General features: G+C 39.5%; 1 protein-coding gene across 1 annotated transcript in view; it reads right to left on the reverse strand.

The window, feature by feature from the left end:
• Positions 1–282: 282 nt before the first annotated feature.
• The window catches only part of LOC139946599 (metalloprotease TIKI1-like), a 44,221-nt gene continuing 26,037 nt past the window's right edge, over positions 283–18,466 (reverse strand). Inside the window, 3 exon segments of the mRNA XM_071944298.1 lie at positions 283–3,825; positions 8,898–9,125; positions 11,794–11,884. Of these exon segments, the coding sequence (XP_071800399.1) occupies positions 3,624–3,825; positions 8,898–9,125; positions 11,794–11,884 (521 nt within the window). The 3' untranslated portion in view covers positions 283–3,623.

Here is an 18,466-nt window from a genome sequence, read left to right on the forward strand (position 1 = left end):
CCCCCTTCTCAGAACCCTTGTGCTCTTGACCGCCCCCCCCCCCCCCCCACTCCAGATGAGATTATGAAGTAAATACACACAAATGAATGGTTCCATATACGTTTTATAGCCAAATTTTGTCTTGGCAAAAACGGAGAGAAAAGTACAAGTTATGCCACATTTCTTCAAATTACATTTTTTTCTCCGATTTTCTAAATACAAGAATCTTAACAGATTCCTGTTCCCATTACATGTATCGTAAAAGTTAAAAACATTGAACAATGCAAGTATTTTAAGGTTTGTTTTATTATTCATGATTTGTTTCATTAAAACTTTGTTATGCAATGTCATCTGTACAGAACTACAATATGTATACATAGTATAGACAATGAATAAAAGCACTGCCTGTCATTTTAATTATAATTATGTATAATTTGTATTTACATAGTTAATTATGCAAGCACTTATAATCACATGATCATACTTATTCCCCACCCCTTAGATAAATTCATTGAGTATGGACCAGAATTTCACCACAGTCTTTTATGATTTCTTGCTTAAACAAAAACCAGCAGCCACGAATAGAATGGGTATATGGCCAAACTAGATGATGCTTACGACTAAATTCTGCGCTAGTGGAACCCAAAACACAGCACAAGCCATAGACCTTTCTATTGCAATGGCAAAGCCCCAATTTTTGCCAACAAAGGTTGAAAAACTATGGGAAGCCACAGTTTTCGACAATGTTACACCAATATTCACAATTAGCAGTGTTGAATTTGTTTGACACAAAGCAATCAATCATGGTGTGAAATTTTTATAAATTGAAAGAAATGTTGAATTTGGTTACTACAACTGTGAACACAGTTGAATGTTTTGCAAACATTTGGCCATCCATGTGAACAAGCTTGGTTTGTTTATCTACAATAGAAAGGGTCTATAAGTGCAGAAATCCATAGTAAATAGCACCATGCCATTGGGCCCTGGGGTAAATTTGTAAGCGAAAAAACAAAAACAAAACCTGCTTACCAAATAAGTATGTAAATAAGAGTAAATTTTGGCTGGTATCGGTTAATCGACATGAAAGTTCACACCGTAATTTGGCTGGTATATAAAAGATGTCTCTACTATGGTAGATTTGTCGCTAAGCAAATTTCTGTAGGGTTCTGATGGATTCTGAAAATCTCTTACTCCAAGAAGGCGCTACATGTAAACAAAAAAATTAGGGTTACTGAAAATTAAGTAATTGAGCTGAATAAAAACAATGGGTATTTGAAGAACATTTGTACGGGTTAAGGAAAATTAAATGACTAAAAGGCAATTTATATTAAGAATATGTTATCCAGCATAAAGTGCAATGAGGAAACACAGTACTTTGCAGATATTATGACCTTTTACCCCCAAAAATGTGGCCAACATTGTGCTCACCTACATATGATGAAGGATTGTATGTGCGTTTGAGGGCTATTTAGTAGAATTCTTGCTAAATTTCTGTAATGGCAAAAAGTCTTGCCTGCTTGCCTAGAAAGTCAGCATTGGCATTGGCGCATAGGCTATAGAACTCTTGGGTTATTAGCAGGACAGAGGGGTTGTTGTGCCCAAAATTGTACACAGGTTAAAAGTATTTGTTTTGCTTTCCCTGTTTCATTTCTCTTCTTCTTACTTTGTCAAAATTTTCCCCACTGTGTTCGTAGAATTTGGGAGATAAGTTGCCCCCAGCCCCACTTTGTCATTCGCCTTTGAGCTTGAGTGTCAATGAAACTCTAAAGTACTGGAATTGTGGAGAGGGTTGCACCATAGTTTGACTTGCACTATTTTAGTTGAATTTAAACCTGGGAATTTTCTCCAATATGTTTGTCAAAATTGGGTGGGCAGTTGCCCCCTACCCTACTTTGTCACACACCTGTGTGAGATTGAGTGTCAATGACATTCAAAAGTACTGAATTGTGGCAGTGGGTTCGACCATGGTTTGACTTGCACTATAGTTTAATTTAAACTCGGAGCTTCTGAGTTGGCATGAAAGCACCTTATACTATGCTCCGTTTGGCTTTTAATCAGAAGCCAGTAACAGCAGTTTGCATGAGTACGCCTGGAAAAGGCATGAACGTGTTTTCAAGTTTAAGGTTAAAAGTCATTTCGACTGTAAGTTGGGTATCTAGCTGTAGTCTTCACTTTTCAGTCAGGAAGATGAAGATATCCAGGCTGTTGGATGATGGAGGCTTAGTAGGTGCCATCCTATAATTGCAAATGGTGGACTCTGTGAATGAAGACCCCCCCCCCCCATCTTGATCCACCCTGAATGCAGTACTTGAAAATCAAACTTTACCGGTAATTCAAAATTGCATGAATGTTTATCTCTCTGCTGAAAGGACAAAATGGCTTTGTCAACAATTGACGATGTAGTTGTAGCTGCCAATTTGGATATGGCCTATGACTCAAGAGGCCAAGAAAGTCCGTGTCTGAAACGTCGACTTCGGCTACAGGTACGGCTAGATTGCGCGCGTCTGCCTATTCTTCACCACTGACAGAACGCTGATCTAGCCATAGCTGTAGCCGAAGTCGCCGTTTCGGACACGGTCTAAGCTGGGAATCAAACCAACGTTTGGTTGTTTAAAGTAAAACTCTTTTAAAAGTAGCTAATTTGTGCAGATTACTGACATCGTACGAAAACACAAATCTTTAACATTAGCAGCCAGCTTTGTTTGGTTCCTAGGATACTCAAATGGGCTTTAAGTGCCAAAATAAAAATGGGACCCAGCTATAACCAACCATATGGATTGGTATGAAAGAAACAAATGCATGGTGATACAGGTCTAATTTATATATTATTTTTAATACCAAAAATGGAGCTCGAAGAGGACACCATAAACTGGCTAGATTTGTGGAAAACTCTGAATGTCGTGATAGCGTAATACACTCAGTAGACAGCCCTCCGCGGTTGAAGACTGGCCTCACGAGATCACTGCTCTTGCGCGAGGCTGTTGGCTCCCCAGCTCCTCTCTGCTAAATGAGACCATAGTCATGAGAGCAGAACGACCGTGGGGGCCAGCAGTCTCGGGAGAACTTTGCCAGTGACACGATAATCGTGTAGAGAGTCATACCGCTATCACTGAAACAAACTTGTTCACAAGTCTATCAAGTGGCTCAAAGTCACTGAATTTTCAATCTAATTACATTCAATGTTCACCTTGGTCCATAGATCAACTGATAGAAGAAAAATACAATAACTAAACAACAAAATAAGGCCAGTTTGTATTTTGTTCCGCTAACCCAAAGTAACAATAACTCAAAAGATGTCCCTGAACTTAATTTTAAAAATATTTGTCTGAAAATATTCCCTTGACTCTCAAAAACAGCTTGGCTTTTGTATGAACTGGTCTCACAAGTCAGAGAGAAAAAACAACAACCTTAAAATGTGTAATCGATAAACAGGCCCTTCATATGAACAAATAACTTTTATACAACCTGCCCAAAAATCGGCAAAGGAAAAAAAACAAAAAATGAATACTTTATGCAAATTATATAATAAGGCAGTCCTGACTGTACAATAGGATAATAAATATTCATGAGATATACTAAAAAATAACAACTATGTTTTTTTGGCTCAGTCTTGTTAGAAAAAATATCATGGAGCTGTGACGTTACTATCTCACAGGTGAGAGTGTGACACAAAGTCTCGTCACGAGGAAATTTAGGAGTAACGTGAGTGTTACGTAAAGAGGACTAGATATTGCAGAGAGGCAGCTTGATCCGCGCGGGAAGTTGTATCCACTTCCTGTGTCACGGTAAGGAGAGATCGTTGTAACTCCCTTCGGATCTTCAGTAATCTTTGGTAACGGTTTCCCACTGTAAGCAGAAAGAAAAAAGGAAGAAAGAAAAGAAATTAAATTTCTCGCTGATGCAATGTCGTGCTGGAATTTAGTTTACAGTCACACACAAAGTTGAAAATACACCTGAAAAAAAGCCCGGCTCAATTTACTTCCTGAAAATGCGAATGCGATACGAAATTTGACATCACAAATTTGCATCAGTTGAAATGTGCTCAACTCCTGTAAACATTGGCTGCCAAAATTCGCTTTGCATTCGCATTCGCAGGAAGTATGAACCGGGCTTACTGTGTTGACTATTCCTACACAGTACAATGTAAGTAGGCGACTCTAGTACTGCTCTGAAGGTACTTGTATTCGTTTAGCAAAGTACTTAGGTTCAAAGTAACATTCTTGTGACTCAAAATGTACTCAGATCTGCAATGCCAGTGTTTTTCCTTAAATTGATAAAAACATTTTGTTTCAGTTACAAAGTCAAGCTCTTGAAGCAATATTTCCTATTTTAAAATGCATCATCCATGGACTTAGTTCCTTTCAAGTAAACCCACTCTTATCATACTGGAATATTTACACACCGGTAGAAAAAATAAAAGGAACTGCAACCCTTGACAACATTTGCCAGGACTGAATGACTTTTATTCAAAAGATAAAAGTCACATGAATAATTCTGATGGCGTATTAAGTCCCCCATCCCCCGGACCACTTAAAAAGCAACTCTCTTTCGGCAACATTCCATCAAACCATTTTCACAATCCACTCTTCCTAAAAGGCATCTGAAAGGTTCCACCTCAAGGGGCTGGTTGAAATTCTTGGGGCTTCTTGAGAAAAGCTGAGCGCTGACACATACTCACACAAACAGCTTGGTCCTACTTAAGACGTAGGTGTGTGTGTGATCTAATTGAACCAATTTTATATATGCAGACGTCTTTAAAATGCTGTCACTGCTGAATGCTGATGTTAGGATAATGAAAAAACACATCAAGTGCTTCCAGACACTTGACAAAAGCTGCCCCTCCCCATTCTTCAATGCCCTATTTTTCTTTAGCCAGCATTTTTTCTTCCTCTATTCAGGAGCAGGCAGCGTGTATGTTTTGACACTTCTGCAAATAATTTGTCACATTACTGAAGTAATGGGGGCTGTAGAATTGACCCAATTGTATTGCAGATGATGTTTGAAATGTTCATAAGGCCTGTAAGCATAAAAACTTGATAACAATCCTGCTAAACAAAAACTGGTTACCAGCCAACATTCCACAAGGTTTAGAACTGATGCAACTTGTCTAGTGCCCCACTCAGTTTTTGCTTAAAGCAAAGCGAATGCTAGGCAGTTTTTTTGCCTAACAGCTTTATGAAACTGGGCCCTGGTCATTGCCTTGGGTCTCTTAAAATGTTCAAATATAAAATTACAATTTCCTCACAGAGTTGCCCTTTACAAAAGAGAAAATACTATCAAGATCAAAGCATGAGTTCTGAATTTATTCACACTGAAGTATGAATGGTGACGTTACAACATTGAAAACATACATCAAGAACCTTCCCAAATATTTGAAAAATATAAAATAAAACTGTGCGCCTCACATTAAGCACCATTTCTGATCTGCAAGTATTGTTGTCCTCTCAGAAACTGATTTTTTTTTGTGGGTTAATTTATTTGTTACTAATGGGGTCAGGGTGTAGAGATGCATTTAGAATGTTTTCAAAATGATAATGTTTTGAGATTCACAGGGACAATGAGTGTCTGAGAAAGAGGTCGAATATAAAAGGTAGAAAGTTGATGGAAAAAACACAGACAAAATTGAAGAGCAGGAGCAGTGAATGACTGATGAAGAGACTTCCTTCACCTGTGCAGCAAAACACTTAGGAAAATGGAAATGCTTGTATGTTATTGGATTGAATTTAAATTTTTTGTGTCATGGCCGAGCGGTTAAGAGCACCGGATTCGAGCACTGGTGTTTGATCAGCAGGGTTTGGGTTCGGATCCCGGTCGTGACACTTGCTACATAAAATTGGGGAGGCACTGCTTTCTGCTCTACCGGCCCGGCTTCGAATTGATGATACCCAAGCCTACATCCGTATGGACTGTAAAGGGGTTAACCCTGTTTCAGCCCTAGGAGAAGGTGGCAACGGCCTCTGGAAAAAATAATTGTAGCCCACACCTTGAAGTGGCCTTCAGGCCTTGTGTTTCAGGCGACTTGCATAAAGCATAAAAAAAAATTAAAAATTAGGATGTGTATGGACCAAATTTAAGTTATTTATGTGAAACAAGTGAAGCAAACTTGGTTTTGGTCAATGATCATTGTTGCTATTATCAGTATTGTTTCTTTGGCCATTGTCATGTAGGTGAAATACATACATACAAAATAAGACAAGTGTGAGACACAGATGATATTTGGCTTTTTAGAAAAAGTGGGAAAAAGTGTATTATTATTTTATTTAAATACAAAAATTAAACAAATTCTTCAAAGGGCAAGCAATTTTAGAAGTATGAAGAATATCATGCATGTGATACATACAATGATGTTGCCGGTAAAGAAAGCACCCTCATGTGGTCAAAAATATTTTAATTTTTATTCAAGGTACATTCATCGGAGCACTTTCATCAACAGAACCAACATCATCGCTCTTAATTACTCCCGGGGTCTCCCAGAGTTTTCCAATTGGCTGGCATCTTCAGAGCAAACATCTTCCCAGGAATGTTTACAAGTGGAAATCAACACAATCTGAATAATTTCTTACAATTCATGGAACCTCTGGCAACAAGGGGCAGGTTACAGATGTGTATGGGGGAAGGGTGTACAGATTGTGACAGCTAAGACAATTGTGAATTTATTATGTTATCATTTTAATAATAATAACAACAGGTATAATATTTATCCTTGCAAACTGGTTCGAACATCTTATAGAGTACAGGGCTGACCTACATGTACACATGGTGTAGGCTTTAATAGACTTATCAGGCTATTTTTGACAACAATTCTGATTTAGCCAAGGGCCAAAACTCAGAAATCAAACAAAAGTACAGAGAATATCATGCCTGTAATAATAATTTGAGAGGCTAATCATCCTTACTTGAAGATGAGAAGCTGAATTGAGAAGGCTATGATGTTTCGAGCCGCAGGCATGCAAGGCGCCTTTGCCAGCCAGCCATATCAACCCAAAGGAGCACAGCCAGTGTTTGTTATTTCCAGAGGGAGGACAAATTGAGAAAAAACCTTGTAGCATAGGAGAGAACCAATGCACAACTCTAATCACACATGTCCCTAGCTGGGAATCGAACCAGGGCCAAAGTGTTGAGAGGCGAGTGCTTTACGCACTAGCCACCCAAGCCACTTCAACTTTGTTGTTCTGCCATCATCAAGTCATTTTTAAATTGGTTTTAATATTTAGAAAGAGATATCGCCTATTATCACAAGGTCGACGGCCACTTCCAGGTGAGGGCTCATACACTAAACTGCCCTGCAGTTTGGAAAAAGCCTTGTGTTGATCAGGCATTTTTAATAGAATCTTCAAAAGGTACCCATTAGAAAAAAGCTTCCTTTAAAGCCATTGGACCCTTTCGGTACAGAAAAAAAAAAAATTCACAGATTTACAAATAAATTACAGGGTTTACAGAAGGTAGTGGTGAAAGAATTCTCTTGAAATATTGTTCCATGAAATGCTTTACTTTTTGAGAAAACAGTAAAAAAATATCAATTCTCGATATCGAGAATTACGGATTTATTTTAAACACATGTCATGACACGGCGAAACGTGCGGATACAAGGGAGGGTTTTCCCGTTATTTTATCTTGACTCCGATGACCAATTGAGCCTAAATTTTCACAGGTTTGTTATTTTATATTTAAGTTGTGATACACAAAGTGTGGGCCTTTGACAATACTGTTTACCGAAAGGGTCCAATTGCTTTAAACTGTGAATTTCCTGGACGCGTCCTAAACCAGTTTACTCCCAGCCCATACATCACCACCCTCATTCACATAGCAGGTAATAATGCATATGCAAACAAATATAGCCCCCAACGAGGGTCTATGTCCATCCAAAACAAGCACCGTTGTTTACTCGGTAAATTTGCTCACTTTTCAAGCAAAGCGGAAATGAATTAAGACGGACGTTTTGTTGAGAGTCATGTCATGAGGTCTCGGATCAATGCCTTTTATTTCCTTTTGCCTTTAGCCATCAGGGGTGGTCCCACACAGAATGTAAACGCTTGTCAATATTTTGGACCTGTAGAGGTTTTGGGCAGCAGCCATTTTTATCTTGAATCTGGGCTGTCACTAATGACTGTTAGTTACATGTGGTATCACTTATGACTGCTAATTTTCTTCATGTATCTGGTATATAAACCTTTCATAATATTCTCTCTACTTTCAGATTTCCGATTCTTGGGCTAAAACAGATTTTTTTAGCAAATAGCCTGAAAAGTCTATTAAAGCCTAGACATGGGTACATTTAGGTCAGCCATTGTACTCAATAAAACCTTCAGACTACTTTTTCCCCCAAGTACCAACTATCATACCTGCATCACTAATGACTGATACTTTTTATAACACCAAAAGGTACCAGTCAAGCTTCCCTTCGACCTCAGTTTGGATACATTAACTTAAAAAGAGGAGTTAAAAAAAAAAAAAAATAGTCGAGCTGTGATGGAGGAGAGTTTTAAAATAGAAAGATATGGTGAAGTGTTGATAAAAACTCGAACCAACAAGATAGCCTCTACATTTTCAATGAATCCATACTGCATCTTAGATTCTTAGAATTTTGTTACTTACAAAATTGCATTCCTTTGAGGCAAGTGTTAGGCAGTGCTTAATCAAACAAACCATCCCCAAACCTTCAAAAATCCAACTTTATGAAATTCCAAATGCAAGTTTTGTTTGATTTTGTTGGACTGAGGACTATACTAGTAAACTGATCATGCTTTACTTTGGGTCAGGTAAACCACCACAATCAACAGTTTGGGTGTAAAATACCATATAAGGTGTTGGATTTTGTTAAGAGTGAGGAAGAATCCTAGTAAATCACTCACATGATTTCTAATAAATTGCGTGAGTAAAATAAAGATTAATTGTTGAAAGAATTCTTGAGAACTTACGTGAGTGGGACCCAGAGGTCGATGAATTTACGCTCCGGCTTGCTGTCTTTGTCCTCCGGAGTCTCTACAGATGAATCTTTCTGGGGCTGCTCATTGGGCGGGAACTCTTGCTGAAGATTCTTCTTCTTCTTTCTCCGTCTACGCAGACGTTGCTTTTTGCCTCTGGATGTGGTCTCCGTGGCATCCAGGAGCCAGTTCAGGTCATCTGGGGTCATCTCAGAGTGCTTTCTGCAAAAGGTTTTACAAATTGGGTACTCATGGTTAAACAGATATGCAACTTTCTAATTGCAAAAAAGAGAGGAAATTGCCGATCACGCTTAACTTTTGTACAGTGTTTTTAAAGTCTGTTTTCTATGGCACTGTGTCGAAAAGAAAAAGAGGAAATCAGCTGATCAGCTGAAAAGTGGCATGCCTTATTAAAGTACGGTTTTGTCAAAGGTGAAACTTGAATTGTGACGATGAGGCAATAAGGGGAACAAGAATGTCTGTTATTTACTTTTTGGAGGATGAAATTCATTCAATCTTTTCACTTTCACTAAAACATCGTTCAACGAATAAGGAAATAGAATGGCAATCTAATGAAGAAAACAAGTTACAGGTTTATTGTGAAGGTTTTTAAATGCCTTTTTTCTCAACCTTGAAAGTACTTCAAACAGGAATATTTCTCCGGAAGGATCGGTGAAAAATGAGTGGATCCCAAAACTGTAGTTTACCTTGGGAGCCAGTCTTTAAGTAGAAATGGAATAAAACCCCTCCATAAACAATTAATTGTTTTTGTGATGGTTAAGAGGATTTTAAGCTGGGTTTCTGTAAGGTGTCTTAAAGCTCTGTGTTAAATTCCAAGAAGTGGAAAGAGGAACAAAAACCAACAGAGCGAGGTGTCAAAATGGAACTCTTTCTGTCGGTGTGGTTATTTCTGATACCTTCACTCACAGCATTAAGAAAAGTAAGAGATTTCAATTTAAAGTCGCTCAGGGCCAAACTTTTTCTTTTTCTTTCTTTCTTCAAAAGAAAGAAAGACTTCAAAAGAAAGAAAGAAAGAAATGTCTCTTGTTGAACTGACTCCCTGCTCTATAATTAAAACTTGAAGGTGTTTGAAAAAAACAATGTGTGTGGCAGCAAAAGGTCAACTGTGACACTTGGTCATTTTAAAGCAATTCAATTTTTTTGAAAAGGCAGAGAAATCGGACACTGGGGTGTCTTAATTGCACATCTTCACAATGGAGGATGACGGAAAGACGCCTTCTGTTAGATTCTGTATACAAGAATTAACTCCTTACATGCACCCAAGGTGTTAGCCAGCATTCCGGCCTGGGCGGGCCTCTGGCACTCTGGCACAAAACAAGAGGAAAGAAATTCCTACAAGACTTGTTGGCATAATCAACTTTAAAAAAACGAGCCCCAAACTGGTTTGTTCTCCCGAACCCCCTACGATGGGTTAAAGATTACAGGCAGATTGATGCATTAGAGAACAAACAACTGGGGTGATTATAGCCTTTTGCTCTTATGGATGCAGGAGTCTGAGAGGAATAGAGATTAAGTAAGAAAAACACAGAGACTCTTGGAGCCCTCTGTAAAAAGTCTAACTGGTGGTCTCCCTGTTTGCAAATGGAAGAGTTTGTATGGGATGTAAGAGAGCCCAAAGAAAGTGAAGACAACAAAATGCCATCAGAGGGATGTTGTTGATGCAAATTGCCCCAGATTTAGTGACACCTTGTGAGTCCAAAATCTATTGTTAAATACACTGAGACTTTTAGAAGATGTGGCTGAAGGGGGGAGGGGGATTTAAGAACCCCTCCCCACCACTTTTGGAATGAAAGACATGTCCATTTTTTTTGGCAGATGTTGAAAGGCTGTTGAGCAATGGTGTATAAAAGGGCAGATTTTTGAATGAACTATAAGGTGGGCAGGGATGTTGGTATGATGCAGGGCAAAGATTCCAAGTCATTTCAAATGGTAGTCTCACAGAAAGAGAAACCAAAGCAATGAGAGATTTGCTCCTTTGCAAACCCACAGTGGGTTCCGAGTTAGGAAGAGACTTGACTTAGCCTAAGATCACACACTGTCACTGAAAACCCACAAAAGGCCCTTCAGCTAAGTGTATAGTCAAATGTGCTCTCGCTGTAAAAACACATTCCTCAAAGTTGTCAAAATAATGATCTGCCCAGTTGTAAAATGCTCTCCCAAGTAGTAAAAGATTGAGAAGTAGGTACAAAATCCTGATTTTGTTTAAACTAAGCATTATAACCAGTATTCACGCATTCTAAAGTTTCTAAGATTGTAACGGTTACTAAAGCGAAGTGAAATTTGACACTGTTGGTAGTGTAGCTGAATAATGGGATTTGCAGTAGCAGATAGATCAATGACAAGTGACATTCACTACCGCCGTTTAAAATCTTAAAGAACCACTTAATGTGCAAGTACTTATGTACGGCAGGCCATGGTACTTTACCGAGGCAATCGCCTCCATGCCGTTAGAAATGTGGCGAGTCGTTAAATGCCTGTTGCGGTGATAGCGTTCCGACTCTATTCTGATTCTCCCCGCGTTTCCCACAGTATTCTTATGAGATTGCTGGCCCCGCAAGGCTACTGCTCTCATGACTACAGTCCAATTTAATGGGGAGTACAAGTCGGCAACCAGCAGTTTGCGTGAGAGCAGTGATCTCACGAGAGCACCGCCACATCTCGACTATATCACCGCGGCAGACCCTTTATGACCTGTCCACAAGTCTACCAATACCATGCCCCTGGTCATTGCCTCGTGCCTATTCGAAGTATATATTTCCTTCATAGAGTTGCCCGTTACCAAGGTAAAATTGCCATCCCTTTACAAGAACGAAGTGTCAGGCAGTGAGCAAGCATCTTTCACAAAAAACACACAAAACAATTTACTTACAATCTGATTTCTTCATAAGCAGGGACATTTTCAATTTCGAATCCGTCATCTCGTAGACGATCCAAAACCGTATTATTTCCAAGAAAATGACCTGAAGATAAAGAAGAAGAAAAAAAAAGTGATGAATATTACAGAACCATTAATTTTCTTTTTTAAGGTTTCTCTCATTAATTTTTCCCTAACAGATTTTAAAAGATTTGCTCTTCCACTTGGCCTGCTAAACTAATACCATTTCACAATACGGTGCACATTTTGACTAGCAAAATGGCGGACAAGATAGGCGCATATAAGTGTGTTACGCATTGTGCAAGGGGTCAGTCTATAGCTAGTTTTCACTTGACCTCACCTCACCCAGTGTAAATTCGGCCATCTTTAAAGGCAACGATTTTCAATTTTTTTAAACACAACCTATGTTTTGTGTAAAAATGCAAGTATGTTGGTTTATGTCATCCCACCTCAAATGAATCTTGTTTTTTTTACATGTTTAACAGTGCATACAGTTAGACATGTCATGTGATCAAAGAAAGAATGAGAGGAAACCAGTTTCTTTATGACTTGATGCTTCTTTTGACAGCGCGCTCTGAGTCTAACCATGGAGCTATAGCTCTATTCTCTTACACAAGTAGGACAACCACAGGACTCTAGTCTTATATCCAATATATTTCGATATTTCACACTTCCAGGGGTTTCGATTGAGCAAGTCGTACTGTGGGTAAAACAGTGCAGAGAGACTGAACATCCCTGGGAATGAGGTTGTCCATTTTTAGGTGCGTCACAGTACACCAATCTTGCTTGTCTCCTATTTCAATACCAAACTGAGGTTGGAAGGACAGAATAGTCTGAGCCTACTTTTTTTTCACAATAAGCAATAATGAGTATCCCTATTGGCACACAGGGAACAATACAAAGATGGTGCGACAGTTCAACAAAGCCTATCTGATGAGCCCTATTGTAACTGCATTGAATGCAGTCAACCCATAAAGATAGATATCAATTTAAGTGGCTTAGTGCTAAGGTAAAGTGTACATCACTCGTAATCGACGTCAGATTGTGCACTCAAGTCAAAGGGCCTTTACGCATACCTTTTACTTGTAATCGACATCAAATTGGTCAATCAAGTCAAAGGGGCCTTTTACGCCTCTACCATCCATATTATCCTACCTCCCCGTTCAGATCTTTTATTTTTCTAACATACATGTATTATTTGGTTAGCGGAGGGAGCGACAACAAAAACCTCTGAATTCCTGATGGGATTCCAGAGACTTATTTAAGTAAGGTTCATCCGGCTTGCCGGCGCGGATAAGCCGGCGAGCCTCTTCTTCCCTGAACAATCGGCTTTCTTGAAACTGATCCTCCTGTCTTAGACTAAGGGGAGGAACCATTTAAAAACAGATGATGAGGCGGCATTCAAAACAAGATGCGGACAATTAGACGCGACTGTGGATATTGACCAACTTGTCAAGGATGGGGGAAGATGTCATTTGGCTGGGAGGGATTTGTCGAAGGACGTGTAAACTCTGCTCATAAAGACATCTTCTCATGAGATGCAAACACTAAAGGTGTCATCTTAACTTTTTTTTTGCTGCCGATTCATGGATTTAGCGGGGAATTATCTCCCTAAGTAATACTCTCCTCCTTAAGTTCTGCTCGATCTCATTCAGAGGGGAGGGAAGGAGGGATGGTTGGAGTTTGCTTTGCAAAATGATTTTTTTGTGGTGGAAACACAGCCGGGAGGAGTTTACTGTTGGCACTGTGAAATTGAAATTTACAGAGTCTTTTCTGATTTATCTTGTCAATAGGCGGGGAAATGAGTAAATTACTATGTACAAAACTGATGTTCTTTTGGAGGAGAGTTGGCTCTAAAAACAGTTTTGGCACTGTGAAATTGAAATTTACAGAGTCTTTTCTGATTTATCTTGTCAATAGGCGGGGAAATGAGTAAATTACTATGTACAAAACTGATGTTCTTTTGGAGGAGAGTTGGCTCTAAAAACAGTTTTGGCACTGTGAAATTGAAATTTACAGAGTCTTTTCTGATTTATCTTGTCAATAGGCGGGGAAATGAGTAAATTACTAGGTACAAAACTGATGTTCTTTTGGAGGAGAGTTGGCTCTAAAAACAGTTTTGGGCCTTTTTTAAAACTTAAAATGAGGGCCACCTCACCAAGGTGGTAATACAACAGGGCTCAAAATTTACTTAGGGTTGCTGGCCAGAGCCCAGTGATTTTAGCGTTGGGCCAGTAAACTCAGAACTGGACAAGCCTGGCAGTATTGTGTTTTTTTTATTGAATAATAATGGGCTACCTCAATATGTAGCTTTGTGAAAAAAATGTTGGCTATGAATAAAAATAATATCTTACAATTTTCTCTCTAAATCTTCTCCAAGTGCTTGTTGAACTCATTTTGATTTTGGACTTGTCAAATAAATGTCTTGTAAAAACACTTGAGCTGCAAGCCTTGTGGTCTAGTGGATTCCCTCCCCCCCCCCACCCCCAATTTAAGCCCTGTACACTCTGTAAAGCTTTTGGCAGAGCTGTGTACAACTTGCAGTTAAAGAAGCCATTTGTTGTCCTTATAACAACACATGTGCACACACGGGTGCCAGTCTGGACTGCACATGGATTGTGCTGCATTTTGACCAAAAATGGCGTCAAGCAACCGTCGTGACCAAGGCAAACTGGTCCCTCCATGTCGCAACTCTCCCAATACACAGCTCTGGTTTATGGTACTACTAGCAGTTAGGTAGTTTTCCAATATGGCTTGTTACAGAAGTAAAGACGTACACTATTGCTGAAAAACATACTGGCTGTTTGGCATGGTTGGCCCAATGTTAGCGAAACATTCAATTTGTTGTGACCAAATTCAACATTTTCTGCAAACTTTCAATTAACTAAAATACCTCCCATGTTTTGTTTGTTTCCTTCAAACAAATCCAACAATTTAATTTTTTTGTGTGTGTAATATTGTTACAAACTGTGGCCATTTGTTTTGTTTATGGATTACCATAGTTTTCCAACCTCTTCGCGGCAAAACCTCAGCCTGTCACCTTGCAAAAAATGTCTACAAGACCAAAGTGCATGAACTTGATAAGAACTGATACAAGGAAAATAACTGCAGTTGGTAGTCATGCCATGTTCCTGCAGCGAAGGTGATTTCACTTTTGATTTGGCAATGGTAGGGAAGCCTTACAGCCGAGGATCAAGTTACCCAGATAAGGTTGACATCCCTGCAGAAGGTGGTCCTGGGAGACCACCAAGGTAAAGACACCACAAAGGAGCGGAGACAGGTAGAAGATAAATGTATCCCCTTCAACAATGAACCCAACCACCCAGGGGGGGTCCACGGACAAAAACATAGGTGCACACCCCCAATCTGTCAGGTCAGGGCGACCTTTGTGCTCAGGGTTGAGGGGCATTATGTGGATCCTTCCACAGATGGGGGGAAAGCTGAAGGGAGTATAACAACAGGTTTGGTTTAACAAACAGGGGCAGTTTAATAACCCCCTACCACTTGTCATTGCAGACAAATTACTCTGGAAGAATGGGCGTAATTAGGTCAGTGTGATGGAGAGGCGGGCGTAAAATGTAATGGAACACTCAACAACAAGGAGTGGGTAAATGTTTGACAGGGTGGCAGGCCCATGGGTTGATGGAAGCTAGTTGAAGCATGGAGATAAAAAAGAGAAACTTTTTTGTTGTGTAAATACTCTGTGATAGTGGCGCAGCAAGATCCGTTACAAAAGGTTGACCCAAGATGGGCATAGAGCCCAATTTCATAAAGGCTGTGCACACAAAAACTTGTAAGGCACAGAAAAAAGTCCTGTTTACCAGGTTTCCAGCCAACATTCCATTTAAGTATTTTTGACTGGTGCCCAACTCACCTTTTGCTCAAAGAAGACATTTGTTGAGCAGCATTTCCTGCCATATATCTTTAAGAAACTGGGTCCAGATAAACTTGTATTTCACGGTGTCAAATGTAAGTGGCAGAAACACAAATTTTCATTTGGAAGGTAAAGATGTTGAAGACAAAAAGGGACATTGTGTGTGTAGCACTGGTGATAATATTGAGATGCAGCGAAAAATGAGCAACGGAGCTAAAATTACTAGACTTTGGCCAGTGGTCCAGTGGGTATTGTGAAAAACACACTCAACAGCAGGACTTGCTCAGTTGTGATCTTACCATAGCCCTATTAACCCTATTCACCTGACGACATCATCAAAATAATCTTGGATGCGCCATTTTGGTGGTAAATGTCAACGCGCGTTATTCAGTGAAGTGCGCATTTTAGGCGACGCGACGTTTACACGTAAACATAACTACCATCCTAAATGGTTAGCGCAGACAGCCGCCGCGTGTGACGTGTGTGCAAAGAGGTGAGACGTCAGAGGTCACAGCGTCTATACTGGCCAAACTGTCAGCACAGGCCATATGCCAGTTAAAACGGCCAAGGACCAGTCAAAATTCTGTCCAACTATTCTGGCTGGCTAGTTTGAAAAAAGCTGGCAGACTGGTGAAGTGATGTGCTACATGTATGATGTATTTGTTACATACTTCCAAGTGACCCCCTTCTTACATATGGTAGCTCCGCCTACTCATTAAGTGAACACTGTGTCCCACAGAAGCTGTTCAGCTCCCCTATAATCCCCAAATCCTGATAAATTCACACCCTACATGCAAACACAAATGACAAGCTAATCCTATCCCAATCTACTAATCTCTTTAATCCCTTAACTAATTTACATGCAATATCTGAATGTCACCCATGGGTCTTAGTAGCCGCTTTATCATGTTAAGAGGTTTAGTCAATTGATTGATAGGCAAGGTGGATTTCTCTTAACACCTTAGGTGTGATAAGATCATGATGATCATTTGGTCAGACATTTTTCATTTCATGTTGGCCCCAATTTATGATATTTTGGCATAAAGTCAGCGGTCTAGTTATTCAGTGTTGGAGAGAGGTTATATAGGATTTGTTTTGTTTGATACAATTTGCAGTGCATGGAAGAAATGTAATCTTGGCAGCCATGGACGCTGTAGTATAGAAATATATTTATATTTCAGTTGGAAAATGGGAACGATCCACCCAATGGTAGTGAAACAACTGATTTGTATGCTGATCGTCTAAAGGACTTGTACATTATAATATTTTCAGCATTTTAGCTCCAGTTCATATAATTTCACACAACTTGGAAGGTGAAGCAATCATTTTGCATTACAATTGAAAAACAGTACGAATTGATTGTTTGTGTCATTCAAGTTTGCTTTGAGTTCACTTTTGCATGAAGTATATGAACCAGGCTACATCAATACTGATTGTTTTTTTGGACAGAGCGGAAAGATTATATTTGTAATTTTATGAAGAAAGCGTCAATTTCGAATCAACTGTTTTTGGCATTGTTGTACAGGAATCATAGGAGTTGTACAGGAGCCATAGTTTGAACTTATGCATAATCAACAGTATTTGAAAAATTCAACAACATTCTAGTTTCCAGACCAAAATATTGTCAACCTTCACAAAAAGTTCACTTCTATTTAAAAAAAACCCTTTTTTTTCAGGTGGTGCTCTTTGCTAATAGTTCTCACTGGTCAGTGTATGAAATAAAAAAAATATCCCTGAGGGTTGAACAGACTTCAGCAAACAGTCCAAACAATATCCTCAAAGAACTCCTCTTAAACTTCAAATAACACCGCACCATTCCCGGCTTAAAATCATGGCCCTCGACAAGCAAACTTTAAAAATAAAAAAAGTAGAAGGGGGGGGGATGTTACAGACTTGAATTGCCACAAGAAAAACTGTATCTTTTCCTCGATTTAAGTCCTGTGTCAACACTAGAAGGGATATCTGCTCTGCAAACACCGGCAACAGGACAAACTTCAAACGGGTCCGACACCCCCATACAACGAGGCTATTCTCTCCTCAGTCATTCAGCCCCCTTAAAAGCTCAGGCAGATTTTGTTTTTAGGGGGGCAGCTGGACCTGCTCCCTGTTATTGTGAGGCTGGGTTTAGGTTTCGTTAATCCAAAGAACTATTGATTTATCTCGGAGCAAAAACTCTCAGGGGTTATAGCCTCTTTTTTTTGTAAAAGGCTGCAATGTTTCATTAAAAGAGAGCATTTTATATAAAAAAAAAACCGAATGTGGATGAGAATACCTCAGACAGGCCTGGATGCTGCGGTTTTAAAAGGGCAAAGCCACCAAGAAATTCTCTCCTTGGTAAAGGGCACTCTACGAGGAAGTTGTACATTTGTACTGCAAGGGCACCAAGGCAATGACCAGGGGCATGAGACAGTCGCCTTCGTTGCCTCCGTGAAGTATCAGGCCTGCTTGTAACTTTGTTTGTCTGAGATGATGCAGAGGGAGGAAGAGGAGGATGGCAAGATGCCATGAGAGGTTGATGTTGACAGTTTTATGAGGTAACTTCCTTTGCCGAGTTAGAAGTCTAGCCGGGGAGGTATGAGCTGTGAGGTTTGAGGCAATTTATGAGGAATGGGAGGCTTTAGTGAAGCCTTTTTTTAGGAAAAACCTATCCTCTGATTTGGTTCATTTTCGGGCAGTTCAAGTCAGTCTGTTCTTTTTTCACTAATTGATTTATTTTGTACATCACTGTAATTTTTAAAAAGGCATGAACTACAAACAAAAATCTTTATACAAGAGTTCTTGCCAATGCCAAAG

The sequence above is a fragment of the Asterias amurensis genome, chromosome 13 (genome assembly GCF_032118995.1).
Source record: "Asterias amurensis chromosome 13, ASM3211899v1".
Classification (NCBI taxonomy): domain Eukaryota; kingdom Metazoa; phylum Echinodermata; class Asteroidea; order Forcipulatida; family Asteriidae; genus Asterias; species Asterias amurensis.